The sequence below is a fragment of the Embiotoca jacksoni genome, unplaced genomic scaffold (assembly GCF_022577435.1).
Source record: "Embiotoca jacksoni isolate LCO1_2020_lvr unplaced genomic scaffold, fEmbJac1.0.p SCAF_40, whole genome shotgun sequence".
Classification (NCBI taxonomy): Eukaryota; Metazoa; Chordata; class Actinopteri; family Embiotocidae; genus Embiotoca; species Embiotoca jacksoni.
The window spans coordinates 1,548,408-1,569,762 of record NW_027185393.1 but is presented as its reverse complement, the minus strand read 5'-3'; the positions used below and the strand labels follow the sequence as shown (position 1 = coordinate 1,569,762).

General features: G+C 43.9%; 1 protein-coding gene across 1 annotated transcript in view; it reads left to right on the top strand.

The window, feature by feature from the left end:
* The window catches only part of ca10a (carbonic anhydrase Xa), a 251,084-nt gene that overhangs the window by 85,901 nt on the left and 143,828 nt on the right, over window positions 1–21,355 (top strand). Inside the window, exon 3 of the mRNA XM_069168584.1 lies at window positions 14,343–14,485. Within this exon, the coding sequence (XP_069024685.1) occupies window positions 14,343–14,485 (143 nt within the window). The remainder of the gene's footprint in view (window positions 1–14,342; window positions 14,486–21,355) is intronic.

Sequence of the window (21,355 nt, the reverse complement as noted above, 5' to 3'; positions counted from 1 at the left end):
TGCTTGCCGCCAGCTTGTATATCCCAGACCATTAACAACATGACAGGTGGAGTTAGCTTGACTGGCATGTTTATTGTTCTGTTGACTGGGCCCTGCTAATGAGGCGTCCGCGCTGTGCTGGGCCGGCAGGATTAGCCCGGCATCACAGGACAAGCACAAACAAGACCCACTGTCACTGACCATTTCCCCGAGAACACACACATGAACACACACATGAACACACACATGAACACACACATGAACACACACATGAACACACACATGAACACACACATGAACACACACACTGGACTCACGCTACCTTCAGGTGCTGCAAGCCCCAAGTTCAAGAGCTGTAAATGTAATTTCTTGAATCATTTGACCAAAGCAAATGCAAAGTGGTACAAAGTAATTTCGGAGTGGCTTTTTTATATTATATAATATATATCACAGTTCAAGCAGCGCTGGAAAATTAAGGAAGATGGAAGAGAATATTAGCATTATGCATATAACGGATGTTTTAATAATGTATTAACTGGAAAGCAGTTTGAGCTCAAGGCAATGGTGGAAGTAGTGGAAAAGCCTTCAGCAGGTTATCAGAGGTGAAGGCGTGCTCAGGGTAATAAAATAGCAGTTTCTGTAGTATGACATATTACTGCAATAAGCATGTTGGGTCCTTTTTGGTCGCTCTGAGCACCCGTACCGTAACACCACGGATAGTCACGCACTTACAGTCCTAGAGGAGGCTAGCTGGACCGGTTTGGTTTGAACACATGACACGGAGCTAAAATGTTAAAAACACATGAGAACATGGATATCTTTGTTCATCAGATATCTTTGTTCATCAGATATCTTTGTTCATCAGGTATCTTTGTTCATCAGATATCTTTATTCATCAGATATCTTTATTCATTAGATATCTTTGTTCATTAGATTTCTTTCTTTCTCAGATATCTTTGTTCTTCAGATATCTTTGTTCATCAGATATCTTTGTTCATCAGATATCTTTATTCATTAGATATATTTGTTCATTAGATTTCTTTCTTCCTCAGATATCTTTGTTCTTCAGATATCTTTGTTCATCAGATTTCATTGTTCATCAGATATCTTTGTTCATCAGATATCTTTGTTCCAACCAGACTGAGCTAGCTGTTCAGTTTAGTGTTTCTATGTTCTGTATTTATTCAGTTGGAGACTCGAAATCCTCTCTGTTGCTAGGTGGTTGCTAAGGGTCGGACTACTTCCTGGAGTAGTAAACATTACATATATTAAATAAGAGTACTGACGCGACTGATTTTTTTCCAGTTGTTAGTCATACCCATGTGTTGCCATGGAAACGGAGTTCAAACTAACAAAAAGTTTTATATTCCAAGAGCTAGGGAAGTGCCTCGGTCCTGAGCACATCATCGTTGTGTCTATGATGATGTTAAAACGCACCCTCTTGTGTAATACTGCTCACACACCATTATGTACCTCTGACAGCTACGACGACCTCTGACAGCTACGACGACCTCTGACAGCTACGACGACCTCTGACAGCTACGATGACCTCTGACAGCTACGACGACCTCTGACAGCTACGATGACCTCTGACAGCTACGACGACCTCTGACAGCTACGATGACCTCTGACAGCTACGACGACCTCTGACAGCTACGACGACCTCTGACAGCTACGATGACCTCTGACAGCTACGACGACCTCTGACAGCTACGATGACCTCTGACAGCTACGACGACCTCTGACAGCTACGACGACCTCTGACAGCTACGATGACCTCTGACAGCTACGACGACCTCTGACAGCTACGATGACCTCTGACAGCTACGATGACCTCTGACAGCTCTGACAGCTACGACGACCTCTGACAGCTACGACGACCTCTGACAGCTACGACGACCTCTGACAGCTACGATGACCTCTGACAGCTCTGACAGCTACGACGACCTCTGACAGCTACGATGACCTCTGACAGCTACGACGACCTCTGACAGCTACGACGACCTCTGACAGCTACGACGACCTCTGACAGCTACGACGACCTCTGACAGCTCTGACAGCTACGACGACCTCTGACAGCTACGATGACCTCTGACAGCTACGACGACCTCTGACAGCTACGATGACCTCTGACAGCTCTGACAGCTACGACGACCTCTGACAGCTACGATGACCTCTGACAGCTACGACGACCTCTGACAGCTACGACGACCTATGACAGCTACGACGACCTATGACAGCTACGACGACCTCTGACAGCTACGACGACCTCTGACAGCTACGACGACCTCTGACAGCTACGACGACCTCTGACAGCTACGACGACCTCTGACAGCTACGATGACCTCTGAGCTAACGGTGAAGTCAAGTGCAGGTTCATGACGAAGGTCAGCTCGATGTCCTGACTCTGTTTCACTGGTTGCACTTTGGTTTAAATGGAACATTTCATATTTTCCTCGTAATTCTTCACTTCCTGCAGCATCCTGCCTGTAACAGCTGACTTCTGATTCACGGGGTTGTTCTGCTAATTGTCGACAGCGCTAGTGTTTTAGTGTATTAGTGCTAATGCTACAGCTGATAAAAGGGGCTATTGATGAGCTGTGGTAATGAGACGACGGTGGACTGGGCGATAAAGAAACCTTAGAAGAAACGTGCTTTTTTTAAAGAGCCTTCAGTAATTGGAGGATTCGGAGGTCAGCGGAGGAGCACTGAGCTGCTCCATTTCTGGAGACGTTCACACTGCTGAGGTTTGTGGTTGTCAGTGTGTTTGCAGAGTTCAACACCACCAGTAGAAGTGGGACACATTAACTGCACGAGTACTTTTCCTTCTGCTACGTTTTGCTAATACGTGAGTCATGTTTTAAATGTATCATTTTCACACAGTAAAGGATCATTGGACATAATGGACCTGGTAACACAGTCATTTGAGAGTCGTGCAGCTGGAGCTGTCCGTGGTGCTGATCTCTCTTCACTGTGAACACGTCTCTGACAGCGTGAAACAGCTGATTCCCACATGACAGCGTTGTGCTGGCCAGTCACTGATAATAACAGTAATTACAGAGGCACTGTTTGCACCTGCAGGCGTTTCTAGTGAATATAGTTACTATTATAACACCTGAAACATGAATAATAACGTAAAAAATCCCTGACATTAATCATTGAGACATACTACCTGCTGTTTTATATTTGAAACGCACACTTTCACCAAAATAAAAATGTTTTACTAGTTATAAACAATCCAGCAAATGCTCAGCTTACTTATTATTATGATTAAGAAGACGCGATCAAAACCATATATATAACTGGACTGTGTATGTAATGAAAGAGGACTTTTAATGTGAAAGGAGGGTTTTTAATTTGAAACAGATACTGGAAGCAGTTACCTTCGGCTGACCTCTGGTGTAACTTCATGACTTAGTCAGACAAAAGCACTTTAAAATGTCTGCATCCTGTTCACAAGAAACATAACAGCTTTCACAGAAGCCTAAAAAGTCATTGTTCCAGATGTAAACATGTGCGTTGTACACTCGCCCCCACACTCTTATTTCTTTGCCTCACATTTACGGTCTCCAGGTTCCTTCAAACTACAAAAAAAAAAACGATGATGACTTTTTCATAAATGTGCCACACCTGGTCCCCGTCCACAGCTTTTACATAAAGCATATCTCCGTCTGTTCAGCGACGCTCCAGCATGTCTGTTAAACGCCCCCCCAGCGAGTAAACAAGATGGAACCTGCAGCGCCGCAGCTCTGCTTCAAATTGAGAGCGAGCACAATGTGACAGCTCCTTTAATGCTGCTCTTAGACATTCATTATCATTAAGATGTTGGTATCCATACCTGCATATGTAAGCATTTATCCCCAAGCTGTTAGGTCTCCTCCACCACTCGCTCTCTCTCCCACTGCGGGTGAATCTGCTGCCCAGCTTCGCATCAGCAGTTACAAAAGGAAGGAACTTTTTTTTATACTTTTCTTGATGCTCATCCAAGAAGTTGATGTAGAGGAAGCATGTGGGTATCTGGGAAAGGAGAGAGCAAGAGAGAATAGATGTGTGTGTGTTTTTATTTGTTTCTGCGCTTGTCCATAACAACGCAGTCTGGTGTCGGTGTTCTCCTCCAATGAGAAACCATCTGTGCAGGCTTTGGTTTCATGACTACATGGTTGACTGTGGATCTTCAGTCGTGGAAGTAATTTTTTTATTTGTACTCTATTAATCCCCGAGGGGAAATTATTTAGCTACAGCAGCATCCCGAGGGGGAGGTGCTGCTGCAACAGGCTGCCACTAGCGCGGCGCCATCTAACCTGAGGTGCATGTTTTTGGATGATGGGAGGAAGCCGGAGAACCCAGAGAGAACCCACGCAAGCACAGGGAGAACATGCAAACTCCGCACAGAAAGGCCCAGGACCGGATTCGAACCCGGAACCTTTTTGCTGCGAGGCGACAATGCTAACCACTGCACCACCGTGCCACCCAAAATAATAATCGAGTAATCGAGATCCCACCGTCACCGCAACCCTGAACTCTAATAAGCCCACAGGGGCAACCTGGAGAACACTTTGGTCCACCTCAAACCACCTCAAACCACTTCCGATCACCTCGGACCATCTCGGAGCACCTCGGACCACCTCGGACCACCTCCACCTCAGACCCATAATTGGTCTGCAAACATGGCCTCACACATGCTGTAAACTCCAGATTATAGATGCACTAAGGACGGATATTTATGTAAAAATTCTATTAGAATCAATGATGACCTTCGTTTTAGCAAAAGAAAGTTCAATATTTGTTCCTTAATGACCAAAACTCTGGAAAAATTAGAAACCATGATTCCTCTGATTGGTTCCTTTATTACTCTACAGCATTCAGCAGCAATGCAAAGGTCAATTTATATAAAGTGTTAAAAGCAGATATGAAATGAAGCCATACAAAATCAAACATAAACATTGAACTGTGATGAATGAAGTGAGCCGAGTGTTTTACAGTGTATCTGTGCAGTGCAGCAGCAGCCTGGAGTCGTGTCGGTACCTCTGAACACTTCTGCTCTTCAACTGCTCTGTATTATCACTGAGTTCACGAGGCCCGAAGATGGAGGTGGTGCAGGCAGCTGGAAACACTCAGGATGGTTGATGCAGGACCGCTGCTGCTGTACAAAAGGAGAAGACCAATCCATCTCGTCTCTATAAAAAATAATGCTATATAATATTTTGCGCTGCAGACGCGTCTATTCAGGTCAATTCACACACCTGTGAATAAAGCACGTGAACTTTGAGTTGAGCTGATAATGAGAGCTCAACGACCAGCAGCACGTACACGTCCACAATAAAACATCAAGTTTCCAGATTTATTATTCACTGAACAGAAAAGTCCTGCAGCTTTACGTGAGCGTCAGCAGAAACACTCATCTGATGTCCGTAAATGTCTGTCTGTACGCCGGCTGAGACGAGCTTAGGGAGCGTCTACAAAGTGACAGACTGAGAAAAGGAAAAAGACTTTTAAAAATATTTAATTACGTCAGACTCTTGGTTAGAAAACACGACTCAGTTTGGAAAAATAAGGTTTAGCATAATTATAAAGGATTTTTAATTTTGAAAAATACTCAATAACTTAAGGTTTTTTTTTGTCACTAAAATCACCTCACAATACCAATAATTTCCTTTTTTGTTTTCCAATACAAATTTCTCAAAATTATGCAACAGCACAAACTAAGAGTTTTATAAAAAAAAACAAACAGGAGATCATTGAGGTGTGAAGTGATGAAAGTTAATTCAGGAAAAAAAGGACAGATATGAAGAACTGAGAGAATGATTGACAGCTGATGGAAAATCTGGTTTAAATGGTCAGATTTTTCTGTGTATGGGTGGTTGTTGATATGTATTTTTTGTAAAGTATGTGTCACTAGTTTTGAGCGCACACAACCTGTTTCTGCACGTATGTCAGCTTTTTTTCTCTCGAGCTTCACCTCCGCTGCAACAACTCCATCGTCGGGGAAACACTGCATTCACTACGTTTTTGAGTTTTTTATTTTGAATAAACCTAAACTGTATTTCAGCCTGGGACATGTTATTGGCTAAAGTCCTCTGAAACAGACAAAAAAAAAAAGGTGTGATGAAGACGGGCCATGAACTAGAAGCCTCCCGCCCTCGATTGCCCTTTTCTCTCGCCCATTACACTTCCACTCTGTCTGACATCTGCGAAAGGCCACGCCATATATCGCTGTCCACTTTTACAGCCTGCCAATAAGAAATGAAAGTGGCTCCATAACGCCGGGGATCAGCCACGGTGAAATACAGGCGCTATAGGAGGGTGTGTGTGCAGGTTATTGACGGAGCTGCTTGTGCCTCTGTCAGCGCTGACTGATCTCCCCTGCCATCGTGGTTGCATTCAGGAATCTTTCAGCAGCTAATAATTACGTGTACATTTACGACAAGGGACCCGGCTTTAATGGATCGACTCACTCAGCTTCAATCCCCACTCTGCACATGGATTTCCTGCCATTTTCATGAAGGATTCTGCATCAGAAGAGGTCTTTCTCCCGCTGAGCCGCCCGCCCTCCTGAAAAATGTTTCTCTCTAATTCATCGCTGCCTTTAACAAACGGCGACTCCAGCCATCTGTAATGTTGTTTCCTTCTGTCGGGCTCTCTGCCTCCAGTAGACGGGTCGTGATTGGAGGTTTCTGGCTTCAGTCTGATGTGCTGATACAGGAGCTCATTAGCGGCTCGTATTCATGCTGCTGCCTGCTGACTCGTTAGGCTCAGTTTAAGGAGCGAGAAGTAAAGAGTTATGAGTGCAGAAAGTTTGTTGATCAAACTGAAACCTTTTTCTGCTGCCCAAAGATAGATATGGTGCCTTTTAATACCGTCAGAGTTTGTAACATAAGATCAGATCTGATGGAGACATGTTGCAGCAGCAGATTCAGACTGAACTCAGAAAAACGAAAGGATGAGAACAAAACAAGCGATTTAAGAAATCTAAGGGAAAATACATGTTTTATTATAGATGTTGTAGTTTTTCATTTTAAATAATTTAAATTGTTTTATGAAATTTTATGAAAAATCAAACACTGAAATATCTCCTTCAGAAAAGAGGACTCGACCTCGACTGGAATCTACCTGGCAAACTGAACGGACTGGACATACCGGTGTTTCCCCTGCCGATGTCGAGAACTGCAGTTACGTCCAGTAACCACGATTGATTTACTGAGTTCCTGTGCACCTGTTTTATTTCAGCTCAGTGTGCATTTTTGTGTCATTTAAAGTTGCACTAATTTGTCTGTTTTTCTGCTCTGCTCAACGTTTCTGGAGTTGATGACAGCGACGCTCGTTACGTGACTGTAGAAAAAGTACAACAAAAGCTTGAAGTTAAGCAGGAGCACTTTGTCACAAAAGAGTTTGGAACCACAAAGACTCCAAAACTCAGTCTGACCAAACTGAGGGCCGAGGTCGTCCTTCCTCAAGGTCGTCCTTCCTCAAGGTCGTCCTTCCTCAAGGTCGTCCTTCCTCAAGGTCGTCTTTCCTCAAGGTCATCCTCACCGCTCATTAGCACTCCATCAATCAGAAGCCACTCTGTGTAAAAGACATGACAAATGACATTTAAGGAACTTTGAGAGCACGAAGAACACAAACTGAGCTCACCTGATCCGCTCCGTTGGAAACACAGCAGATGAGAAGCCAGCAGACTGAGTGGATTGATGCAGCGAGTTGTTTTAACAATGACTCTCCTCTCAGCAGGATCATCTGTTGTGGTGTCACTGAGCTCAAACACTGTCTACGGCAGCACATGAAGTGTGTACTGTATCTCTGTGGGGATGAATTCCAGCAGAAACAGAAAGATCCACAGGTAGAGCTTCGTATAGAGACATAATTACAGGATGCAAATACATCAAATGATTAATGCTAACGCTCGCATGATCACTGCTGAAATGGAGCTGAATAAGCTGAATGTCTGAAGAACTCTGACGTTAACGGAGGAAGAAATTAACATCTTCTCTTTGATGGCAACAAACGGTTTGTGATCACTGATCCTGTTTCCAGATGGAACAGCTTTACACTCATATACAAAGAAAACATGGACTTTACTGTTTCTAATGGTCCCCATCTAAATCCTGGAAATGACGGGGGGGAGGGACTGTATGTCTGTATGATTGGAGAGATTTCTAAGACTTCATCTCTTATACAACCAGGGTTGTGACTCTACCACAGGCCTGTCAATCAAACAGACACGCCCCCAAAAACAGGTCTTCTTGAATCTTCTTTTCTAATGAATGAGGGATTATTTTCAGATGGACCTCCAGAAAACTAATAAGAAGGAGTGACTTTAGCTAACAACACCGAGATAACTGATGGACACATTTTATTCACTTTGGATTTGATGAGAGAAGTTGAATGGGAGTCTATGGAGCCGGAGGCTTTTTGGAGCCGACCTCTAGTGGCACTCGCTGGGATTGCAGCTGAAGACACTTCTGCATCAGAACCATTTTTCAGACCTGAAGCTACGAACACTTTTATATCCAGTCTGTGTTTGAGGCAAACAATACAAAACCCAGTGTTAAAAAGTAGTTCAAAAGTACTGCATGTTTTATTGTCATTAGGGTGAACTGTCCCTTTAAATCTCTGGTAGCTTCAGCTTCCTTCTGCTCAGTGTTACTTCTCACGGAGAAATCAGAGCTGATTTTCTGTCTCTGTCTTTAAGGTTTGCTTCCTTCAGATCTTCAGTCTGCTCGGCCCACAGAATCAACCTGCCAGGTCGGTCCACCGTGGTGCTGGCAGCACCGACACCCGTTATCATGGAGTCCAGCAAGGTGTCGAAAGAAAGAAAGAAAGAAAGAAAGAAAGAAAGAAAGAAAGAAAGGAAGGAAGGCTTTTTGGAGCCGACCTCTAGTGGCACTCGCTGGTATTGCAGCTGAAGACACTTCTGGATCAGAACCATTTTACAGACCTGAAGCTACGAACTCTTTTAGAAACAGTCTGTGGTCATGATCAGGTGCCTGATAGTATGATTCAAATCAAATAATCCTCTTACCCACCTGTCCCTGCCTTCTGCAAGAAGAATCTGCACTTCTGTTTCTCTTCTCCTTGAATCTGCCTCCTGTCTGTGTGCAGCAGCTCTGAAGGGGATCAGAGACCTTCCTGTCACTGTTCTCCTGTAAAACCCCTGAAAGTCTGGAGACATGCAGCCTTTTCACACTGTGAAGTGGTTTGTGCTGCAGCTGCCACTGATACGTTACCCAGAGCTCACGAGAGCCGCTGGAGACTCCGTCTGCGACTCAGTCAAACTCTGCAGGTCAGTGAGCTCATGAACATCACAGCCTGAGAGTCTGTCAGCGTCCTGTACGCCTGGTCTGCAGCTCCACGTGTCCCCAAGCTGCTGCTGGAGCAGAGGCACGTCTCATGACAGACGCTGTATTTACTATTCCACTCTGCTGTGGTGCACACATACTAATTTTTATTTTCCTTGTGATAAAGTCGGAGTATTTACGGCTCACAGACGAACTCCCACCTGCTTTTCATTGCAGTGACTCAGTGTTGTGTGACTCAGGTCTTACAGTATGCTGTAACTTCTGGCTGCAGCTCCGTCACCACCTCGGATCCTCAGTCAGTCGGTCAGGGAAGGAGTCCGCAGGGTTCCCTCCAGTCCCTCAAATGATGTTGCTATGCAGCTAAATTACGATGGCAAGTAGGAAACATCATTGCAACCAAATTACATCATGTTTTCTAATGAACAAACAACGATGATAATAATAATAATAACAATAATATGTTCAGTGACAGCATCATTTTTTATATCTTGTCCTCCATATAAATCAACTAAAGGTCAGGTTGTGTGTGCAAACACCTGATTACGTCACGTTTCGTTGGGACAGCGCCATCTAGTGGCCAAAGTAATTATGATCAGTGGATGGACAGGGCGACAAAACACTTTTACAAAGAGACTTCAGGGGTTTCCTGTTTCAACCTTTCTTTGAACTATGACCTTAACGGTGTGTTTGGTAGTTAAATGCAACAGACAACAAAGCTTTAGTGTTTCCACCCAAACTCTTTACGCTGCAGGACTTGTATTTTTTCTCCAATCTTACAGTAAAAAAAATCAACTTGCAGTGACAACATTGTTTTCAGTTTTCATCTATTTTTTTTTTTTACATTCTTTTGTTTCATGAACTGAACCACAGATGGTTGTGTGCTTTGTGCACCAGCCATCCACCCCAACCACCTCCATACATGGAGGACATGAACCAGCTTGTGACTTCAAATTAGTCCAAAGTTTAGGCAGATTGTGCCACAATAAAGGAAGTCAAATGTTAAATATGTTCTTAACAATAGAATTAATAACAGTAAGGCGGTAAAAACTTTAGGGATTATTTCATGTCCTACTGGGGTTTGTGTGGCTGATGGTCAGTACATCTCTGACGTTACACATTAACTTATCTTTATAAGTTGTCCCTACGTAGCCTGCATTGTTTACTCTGCAGTCTGGAAGAAATGTTGCTTCCTTTCCTCACCGACAGCAGCAGAAAGTACCGCCAGTGTTAAATCTTGAGAGTTTCAGCCCTCATTGTGTTTCTGTTCCATTAATGAGGACAAAAAGTCAGAATACGCAACTTCCTCTTCCTCTCATGTTGGACTGACTCACTACCACCTCTCCTGGGTAATAAAGCAGGACCACCTGACGCCCCCATGTCATGCATATTCTGCTTTAGTTGTGCGTATTACTGGCCTGGCGCCAACCCGACCCAATTTCAATCCATGAATATGTGTCTGTTTAAACTCCATAGAGAATCGTTTGCAGTCTCTCCATCTTTCTGTTTGTAGACCTCGGGTTCATTTTAACCAATCAGCATGCATCAGAACCGGCCGACACTGCCAGCGCTGCAGCGACCTACTGTGTCCACCAAAGTCTTTTTTCCTTAGTACGGCATATTTTTTTAATTGTTTCAATGAACTCCAGCATCTTGACGAGGTGCTGATTGCTGAATGTTTGGAGTTTTTCCTGGATACCGAGAGTTAAAACATGTTAACGCTGCACCAGCCGTCCAATCACAGCGAAGACACGGTACAAACACAGTTAACCGCGACCCTGGTCGCTGATTGGTCCGCCTTCAGAGAGGCTGAGTGAACGTTAATATGAACAGAGTTAATACGAGGCTCCAGAGTGACGACAGTGATTTCATATTTGAAATAAATGACCGAAATAAACCTTTGGTGCGATTGGAAAATAAACAGGAATCATCCTTCAATCGAAGTTTAAATCATCCTGAATTATTAAAGCTGCATTAATGACTCTCTTGGTCACACGGGGGCAGCAGAACAAAATGAGCTACTCGAACTGCAGAGTTGTGTTACTGGTTTGTGTGGTAGGTACCAGCGACCCCTCACATGACGTACACAGTCATGTGATCCGCTGCAGTATCTCTGACTGCAGATTGACGTTACAAAGCTAAGAAGCATCTTGTGTTTGTTGAATTACTGCAGCAGAATACTTCTAGCTGATCTTGGTTGTGGTTCGTGAGATGTGCAGGTCGCTGCAGCTAACCGTGTTAGGACGGCTGATGGATGCTGTTTCCCTTGTCTGTGAACAGTGATGCAGCACTTCCCTGCAGAGCGTTCGTGGGACCCGTTGACTCGCCGAGCATTCAGCTTTGAATTCACACTGTGTCGTGTCTGCTTTCCTTTGATTCACCAGGAATTTGCATATTTTCAAATTATCTGTGCTTTTGTTGGAAATCTCGACGGAGTGTGCAGAGCACAATCCCAGTGAGTCATCGATGCTTAATGCTCTGCTCCTAAACGGAGATGCTGCTGTAGGCTGCAGCAGATATGAAGCTGAACGCGGCCTCTTGCTGGAGTTGACAGCGATAAGTCTTTGAGAAGGAATTGAATTATCGGCCCCGGTGGCCAAGTCTTACATAAGAATGTGATTGGCTGAGATGCCCATCACTCCCACAGCGCTGACTCTCTCTCACTGTGCCATCCTGTCCTCTCAGTCTTACAGTAGCTTCATGTGTTAGCTCATTATCATTCTCTCACTTCTCTCCCATCTCCGTTCATGGGAGGCCTCCACCAAATTTCTAAAAGTCACTGTGGGTTAGTTTCGCCTACGGAGCTTTGTGATTGGCATCCTGGCGTTGACTGAGTGGCAACGAGTCATCAGTGCTGCTGGTCACGGTGGAGGATCCTCTGTTGGCACAGGAGAGGTTAGGGCCTTTAATCATAAGTAGTCTTGTGATTATAGACTGCAACATAATCTGTTTCTGAAAATGGTTCTGATCCAGAAGTGTCTTCAGCTGCAATACCAGCGAGTGCCACTAGAGGTCGGCTCCAAAAAGCCTCCGGCTCCATAGACTCCCATTCAACTTCTCTCATCAAATCCAAAGTGAATAAAATGTGTCCATCAGTTATCTCGGTGTTGTTAGCTAAAGTCACTCCTTCTTATTAGTTTTCTGGAGGTCCATCTGAAAATAATCCCTCATTCATTAGAAAAGAAGATTCAAGAAGACCTGTTTTTGGGGGCGTGTCTGTTTGATTGACAGGCCTGTGGTGCAGTCAGGTTACAGCTATCAGTGATGGATCCACAGCTGGCTCCTCCCCCAGCTCGTCTAAATATGATCACTTCCTCTAAAGGAGGTTAGGAAGGAGCGGTAACAAGAAGCAATTTGATACAAATGTATTGGAATTATTTACTGTCGTTAAAAGGGTTTCAGATGTTGCACAAAACTTAAGAAATAGACTGTTAGCTGAAAGTAGCTAATGCTATCTTGGTTATGCTCCATCATGTCCAGTCATCAGACTTTGAACAGATGTCCTGTATTAGTTTCAGTAGCTGTAGTTTGGGATTTTAAATTTGTCTTCTTCATATTCAGCCTTCCTTTAAAAATCAGTTTTCTGAGTCTTCAACCTTTAAATGTCACCATGATCTAAGATTGAGACGGCAGACAGTTGCCTGATAGAATCCAAACTGCAGATGTTTAAACAGCGCTTGTTTTCTACAACTTTCTCTTGATTTCTACAACTGAATAAATTGTGATTTGTAATCTTTCTTTCCTTTCTAAATCCACCGACGTCTTGTGTTTCCTTTTCTTCTTAGATTTTTTGCTTTTTGAATTTATGTTTTTATGGTTTCCTTTAGTTACAGTTGGTATGTATGTATGTCATGTACATACATGTTCTGTATGTGTCTGTTTATTCTTCCCTCTGCATGGTTTGAGAAAACTAACATTTTGTCCACCACTAGTTTGACCATAAATCTCAGTAGCTACACATCATATAAAAAAATAAAAATAAGAGCTGTGATGATGAACTGAGTTCCAACTGCAGTCATGAAGTTGATCACTGGCTAAATGTCAATAAGGTGATTTGTTCTCGACATATTTAATATGTATTTGCTTACTCACCTCTCTGCACTGCTTGTATAAATCTACAGGAGCTGTTTGACCGACACTGAGACACTCGAGCTGGAGAACCATGCTGGGCCAACAGAGACTGAATTTAATTCAGATTCATTGACGGTAGAGAACAACGTCCATGCAGAGTTTAAAATGATGCACATCACTGCAGGAACATATTTAGATATTAAATAAAACAAGTTTTCACGTGTGCTGTGAGGCCCAGATAAAAACCCAGCTCCTGTCCGGTCTTTATTTCTAACTCATGTTTCGGTCTTTATTTCTTGTGATGTTGGTCGTTGAATGTTCACCGAGAGCTGCTGAGACCAAAGCAGATTCTTCCTGTGAAAACACACTCGACCGATGAATTTGATTCAGAGAAATCCTGGTAAATCTTCAAATTAAAAGATCAGTATCAGTTAAAGCCTTTGAATTACGTTCATACGTTCATACGTTCATACGTTCATACAGCAGGACGCTGTGAGTCTGGATGTAAAAACATCAACTGACCTCCCGGTGGAGCGCAGAGCTATCTGCTCTGTGCAGACTCTGTCTCTGACTCCGTCTCTGACTCCGTCTCTGTCTCCGTCTCTGTCTCCGTCTCTGACTCCCTCTCTGTCTCCGTCTCCCTCTCTGAATCCTTCTCTGATTCCCTCTCTGACTCCCTCTCTGACTCCTTCTCTGATTCCCTCTCTGACTCCTTCTCTGACTCCCTCTCTGACTCCCTCTCTGATTCCCTCTCTGACTCCCTCTGTGACTCCTTCTCTGACTCCCTCTCTGATTCCCTCTCTGACTCCCTCTCTGACTCCCTCTCTGACTCCGTCTCCCTCTCTGACTCCTTCTCTGATTCCCTCTCTGACTCCTTCTCTGACGCCCTCTCTGACTCCCTCTCTGACTCCCTCTCTGACTCCGTCTCTGTCTCCGTCTCCCTCTCTGATTCCCTCTCTGACTCCCTCTTTGACTCCCCCTCTGTGTGTTGTGTTGCAGTGCCATCGTTCTGGGGTTTGGTGAACTCAGCCTGGAACCTGTGCTCGGTGGGGAAGAGGCAGTCACCCGTCAACATCGAGACCAGCCACATGATCTTTGACCCCTTCCTCACACCCATAAAGCTGAACACAGGCGGACGCAAGGTAAGCACACACACACACACACACACACACAAACACACACAAACACAGATGCACACACACACAGACATGCACACACACACACACTGTTCTCTGTGTCTGCCTGATGGATGCCGGGCCTTTGTGGACCGGCCGCTCTGCTCTGGTTCTATTGTGTTGCTTGCTGTTTCATAGCTCTGTGCTTTGATAAGGTGTGTGTGTGTGTGTGTGTGTGTGTGTGTGTGTGTGTGTGTGTGTGTGTGTGTGTGTGTGTGTGTAATCTGAGCTATTTGTCTAACTCACCCTCTGCTGCAGATGAAATACTGTACAGTTCACCTCGCTGCACGCTGCTTGTATTGTGGGTAAAGAAAAGCCCGGCGGTATCCAGAGGGCTTTGCAGATGAGATCCTGCAGCCTGGCGGCGGATCAGCGAGCATATTGTTTGGTGTTTCTCCTGTACAGTGGTGCACCGAGGACACAAATCTCCTCCATCTCGTGCCAGATGACAGCAGCTAATTGGGAAGCCTTCACAGATGGGCTGCTTTCAAAAGTGCACACTTGCATGGTGAGATTAATGTTCTGATTAGTTTGTGTTTCTACTCCAGCAGTGAGTGCAGGGTTAGCCGTGGGCGCTGCAGATAACTGCTACGGTCTTCATCTGATCTCAGAACAGACCGTGTCCTGTCCTCTGACCCGCTGCTGGATCGGTTCTGGTCCTCGGGCATCTCATTGGATGACTTTAGTCTTTTGGAATTGAACTGTAGATCCGCCTACACTCAGAAAATACAATCGAACCGGTCGGGACACCTGTGATTAAAATAGTCTCCCACTTTGGCATAACTTCTACTTTAAAAATGAAAATTTTATTTCCGAATTCTTGGTTGTGAAAGAGCCCCTGCAGAGTGTCCTCAGCGAGGGCATCACTCACAATGGCTCTCTTCTATTGCTGTTAGCATAAAAAATATATCTTTGTCATTCAATAAGAGATATTCCACGTAGAGACTGCTCGTATGTTCAAATACTTCCATCGACAAACCGAACGGTTCCTGATGACCAACATCTGATAATTAACGCTCAGCATTTGACACATTGAATCATGATATTCTAATTCGTAAACTCCCTAAATTTGATTTCTCTGATAAAACTTTACAATGGTTTAGATCTTATCTTTCGAGCCGAGAACAATGTGTTGTCATCAATCATGAAAAGTCGTCTTTTTTAAAGATGAAAACAGGAGTTCCACAAGGCTCCATTCTTGGTCCACTTCTCTTTAGTTTGTATATAAATGACTCACCACAGTCGTGTCTTGGAGCAGGTTTTCAGATGGATGCTGATGTTATAAAAATAGTTTCACGCACTCTATGATCTTTTTCACGTTTAAGGTACCGTGTATCCTCTTGGTCACAAGCAGCATCTACAGTAACCAAACCTCTTAAGATGATATACAGTGGGTACGGAAAGTATTCAGACCCCTTTACATTTTTCACTCTTTGTTTCATTGCAGCCATTTGCTAAAATCAAAAAAGTTCATTTTATTTCTCATTAATGTACACTCAGCACCCCATGTTGACAGAAAAAAACTGAAATGTAGAAATTTGTGCAAATTTATGAAAAAAGAAAAACTGAAATATCACATGGTCATAAGTATTCAGACCCTTTGCTGTGACACTCATATTTAACTCACATGCTGTCCATTTCTTCTGATCCTCCTTGAGATGGTTCTACTCCTTCATTGGAGTCCAGCTGTGTTTAATTAAACTGATTGGACTTGATTAGGAAAGGCACACACCTGTCTATATAAGACCTTACAGCTCACAGTGCATGTCAGAGCAAATGAGAATCATGAGGTCGAAGGAACTGTCCAAGGAGCTCAGAGACAGAATTGTGGCAAGGCACAGATCTGGCCAAGGTTACAAAATAATTTCTGCAGCACTCAAGGTTCCTAAGAGCACAGTGGCCTCCATAATCCTTAAATGGAAGAAGTTTGGGACGACCAGAACTCTTCCTAGACCTGGCCGTCCAGCCAAACTGAGCAATCGTGGGAGAAGAGCCTTGGTGAGAGAGGTAAAGAAGAACCCAAAGATCACTGTGGCTGAGCTCCAGAGATGCAGTAGGGAGATGGGAGAAAGTTCCACAAAGTCAACTATCACTGCAGCCCTCCACCAGTCGGGGCTTTATGGCAGAGTGGCCCGACGGAAGCCTCTCCTCAGTGCAAGACATATGAAAACCCGCATAGAGTTGGCCAAAAAACACATGAAGGACTCCCAGACTATGAGAAATAAGATTCTCTGTTCTGATGAGACCAAGATTGAACTTTTTGGCGTTAATTCTAAGCGGTATGTGTGGAGAAAACCAGGCACTGCTCATCACCTGCCCAATACAATCCCAACAGTGAAACATGGTGGTGGCAGCATCATGCTATGGGGGTGTTTTTCAGCTGCAGGGACAGGACGACCGGTTGCAATTGAAGGAAAGATGAATGCGGCCAAGTACAGAGATATCCTGGAAGAAAACCTCTTCCAGAGTGCTCTGGACCTCAGACTGGGCCGAAGGTTCACCTTCCAACAAGACAATGACCCTAAGCACACAGCTAAAATAACAAAGGAGTGGCTTCGGAACAACTCTGTGACCATTCTTGACTGGCCCAGCCAGAGCCCTGACCTAAACCCAATTGAGCATCTCTGGAGAGACCTGAAAATGGCTGTCCACCAACGTTCACCATCCAACCTGACGGAACTGGAGAGGATCTGGAAGGAAGAATGGCAGAGGATCCCCAAATCCAGGTGTGAAAAGCTTGTTGCATCATTCCCAAGAAGACTCATGGCTGTACGAGCTCAAAAGGGTGCTTCTACTCAATACTGAGCAAAGGGTCTGAATACTTATGACCATGTGATATTTCAGTTTTTCTTTTTTCATAAATTTGCACAAATTTCTACATTTCTGTTTTTTTCTGTCAAGATGGGGTGCTGAGTGTACATTAATGAGAAATAAAATGAACTTTTTTGATTTTAGCAAATGGCTGCAATGAAACAAAGAGTGAAAAATTTAAAGGGGTCTGAATACTTTCCGTACCCACTGTACACTTGAGCTCTCAAAATCTTGGCCAGGAAACCGATAAGATCACATCGTTGCCATATTCTTAAGAAATTAAATTTGTTAAGTTTTGATCATTTTATCCAATGTTCTCACCTTAAACTCAACTATAAATACATAAATATTCAGGCTCCCCAGATGCTCAGTGACCTTGTGGTTCCACTCAGAGCTTCCTGGTCTGCAGCGCATGGAGCTTCCAGAACCAGTGCCGTTACGTAACTCTTGGTTTGGACAAACATCTTTCTCCTTCCGGGTCATCAGCATGAATCTCTGCCAACCGAACTCAAACTGGATCCTGAGTTGGACCATTTTAAACTCCAACTGAAACCATTTTTAAAGAGGGAGCAGTCATGTAGTCATGAATGATATGGTGCTCCTTTTTATGGTGCGCTTTTATCTCAACTCTCCATATAATGTGTTTTGATTGCGTGACCTATTGTTGAGTGTATGATTAGCATCGTCTCTTGTGGATGTGTTGTGAGTTGTTCGTTTTCTGTATTTGAAGGGCCCATCTAGGGACGGGCATTGCTATACATGCTGTGCTGTGTCGCATTGTTTATGCTCCATACTTGTCCCCAAACAAATAAACATGAAATAAATAAATAACAAATTAATTGATCTTTGTAATATCAGAGTTGCAGTTTCTGTAGCAGAATACATTCAGAAGGAGGTAAAGGTTCTGTGTTGGACCGACCAGGAACACTTTCACCCACCGCAGTCGTGGTTTTCTGACTTGAACCGAGTGTTTTTTAATGAGGCGTTGGCATCGTCACTGACTCTGCTTGACTTCTTTCGGCCAGCGTGGCAAATGTCATGACCCACCGAAGGCTCCATTAACAGGTCAACATAATCTGGACCAGAAAATAACTTTATATTTTGTTTTTTTATTTCCCTACATGAATGTGAACCTCTAATAAAAACCAACCAAATCAAATAAAGGTAAAAAGAAGTTTTGCAAACTCCAGTTACTAGATCGTCCTCATCTGTCATCTGCAGCAAAACATTGTGGGTGCTGAGCCCATCCTTTAGAGCCGGACACAGTTTGATTTGAGGTCGAAGACTTCACCACTATTAAACAAACCAGTTATCCCAGGCTGCATCAGAAAGTGATGTAAGATTCATAAAGTAAACATTAACCTCAGCCGTGGAGATCAGAGGACCGTTTCTGATGTGTTGTGGGAGACGCTGACAATGACCTGCAGTATTTATGGGCTCATGAATGAGGAGGGAGGGAAGACAGTTGAAACAACAAGCTCTCCAAACACTCCAGAACATCACACAGGAATTTACTGGACTCAATGAACTTTTTAAATTAAATAGGAAATATATGTTTTAAAAAACATTATTTAAATTTAAGTCAGCGTTTTTACAGTATGATACATTACACTTTATTTTTATTACAGATCTATCACAGTGTTGGTCTGTGAGAAAGACGTAGATTGAATCGGTGTTGTACACATCTCAAAAAAAAATCCTCCTTCATAAACGACTGAATCGGTGGTTGGTTCTTCTGTTCTGATCCTGTCAGCCACAGTTCAAATCAGACAAACAGTTCAAAATCAGCGTGCAAAACCCTTTATGTTGTCACAATGCTGAGGAGATGTTGGATATGTTTCAGGAAAGAAGATGGTTCAGGTTCGGAAAAGTATTTTGTTACATTAGAAGACCTCCGTTGTCATGATTACACTACAGTGGATTTTGTGATGTTCAATTTACTTATATATTTTTTTTAAATTCCCCTACCTAAATGTACATGAGACGATTTAATTTTACTTACAGAAACAACTTGGTTAGGTTGAAGTAAAGAGCCAAGTTTGGGTTGAAATAGAAAAACCTCTCTTATCGTCGTCATGGTAACAAACATACGGTGAAAGACACGGTAAATAGTCCAATGTTTTTGGACCCGTCCATTAACCCCAACTTCCTCCCTTTGGCAACTCTGCAGCTCCACATGTACGTATGTCACTCATTGTGGTTACCATGGAGACCAGAGGGTCTTCGACAGCCTGTGGGGTCGTTTTTAATGAGAGAAAAGACATTATTGATACGATGCTGAAGTCAATCGTCATTTTCTCATTACAATAATAAAAACCATAATGTGATCCGTTTGCAGGATCAAATGGACTCGCTGTTACTGTTTCGTTCATTTATTATCGAAGTGTTGAATTTAATTGTGTTTCCATTGGACGTCACCGAACAGTAAAACCTCACTGAGTCGTAATCAGCTGCCGGGTCGTTTGTTACGGAGGCTCAGAAGCAGAATTCACAGCTGCATCATACCGTCCACACATATTATTATTCATCAGCGTCACATATTAGTAAGAACGGTGACACGCTGACACACACAGTCAACCCAACACACCCCGGACAACTTTCTCATTTATCTCTAAGAAAAGTTATCAGGGTCCACAAGCTGCTCAGGCCTCTCCTCCTTCTCCTCCTCCTCCTCCTCCTCATCCTCACCTTTATCCCCCCCCCCCCCCTCTCTCTCTCTCTCTGCAGTGGCCTAAATGTAATCTGTTGTGTCTCCATCTCTCTGAGCACCTGAGCTGTCAGCCGGCGAACACGAGGCTGGCTTCACCTTGTCAGTGCTGATTCATCCCCTCTCTGTCTCTGGCTGTTTGGCAGCCAGTCAGCCTTGGACAAACACACTGCACCGAGCACTGAAGAGCTTCTTACACACACACACACACACACACACACACGCACACATACACACACATACACACACACATTCTCCATGAGACACACACACACACACACACACACACACACACACACACACGCACACTCTCTCTCTCTCTCTCTCTCTCTCTCTCTCTCTCTCTCTCTCTCTCATACACACACACACACACACACACACACACACACACAGTTTAAAGCCCACTTTCTGCCCAGGAGGGGAGCAAAGAGACAGATTACCCGCCCCCCTCCCACCACCCCCTCTCTCCTGCACACACTCCCTCCACTTTACAATACACAACACACACATGAGAGTGCACGGCTCAGACCGACTGCTCATTTAATGGATTTCTGTGCTGCCCGGTATTATGACTAATGAACAGTTAAAGGGGATTTAATTGACCTCCAAAGAGAAATTTTAATTAAGGATGGGGAAGCATGCAAGGCCATGTGCAATGGATTGAAGGAATCACAGTTATTAAAAAGGCCCTATTAATTGAATATTTACTCCAGCATAGATGAGCTGCAATTACTTGAAGAGATTTTAATGAATGTAATCACTTTGGAGCCTGGGAGGTGGAAAAAAAGTGAATTTGAAGTCCTCCCTTTCTACATGAAGTGTTTCCTGCACATTTATGAATAATGCTTATGAAACAGGATTAATGTCTTCAGTGTCTTTTCTCCTGCTCTGTTTGTCAAACTGAATGCACAGAGAGTCTGTAGAGAAACTGATGGTTCTCCTCACGTGGGGACGCAGGGCTCTCTGCTGGCTTAAAGTCAGCCGTGATCGGAGTGATCGGAGTGATGAGAGTTTATCAGTGTGTATCGTGTGTGTACCAGTGTGTACCAGTGTGTACCAGTGTGTGTATCGGTGTGTACCAGTGTGTACCAGTGTGTGTATCGGTGTGTACCAGTGTGTGTATCAGTGTGTACCAGTGTGTGTATCAGTGTGTACCAGTGTGTGTATCAGTGTGTACCAGTGTGTGTATCAGTGTGTACCAGTGTGTACCAGTGTGTGTATCGGTGTGTACCAGTGTGTGTATCAGTGTGTACCAGTGTGTGTATCAGTGTGTACCAGTGTGTGTACTAGTGTGTGTACCAGTGTGTGTACCAGTGTGT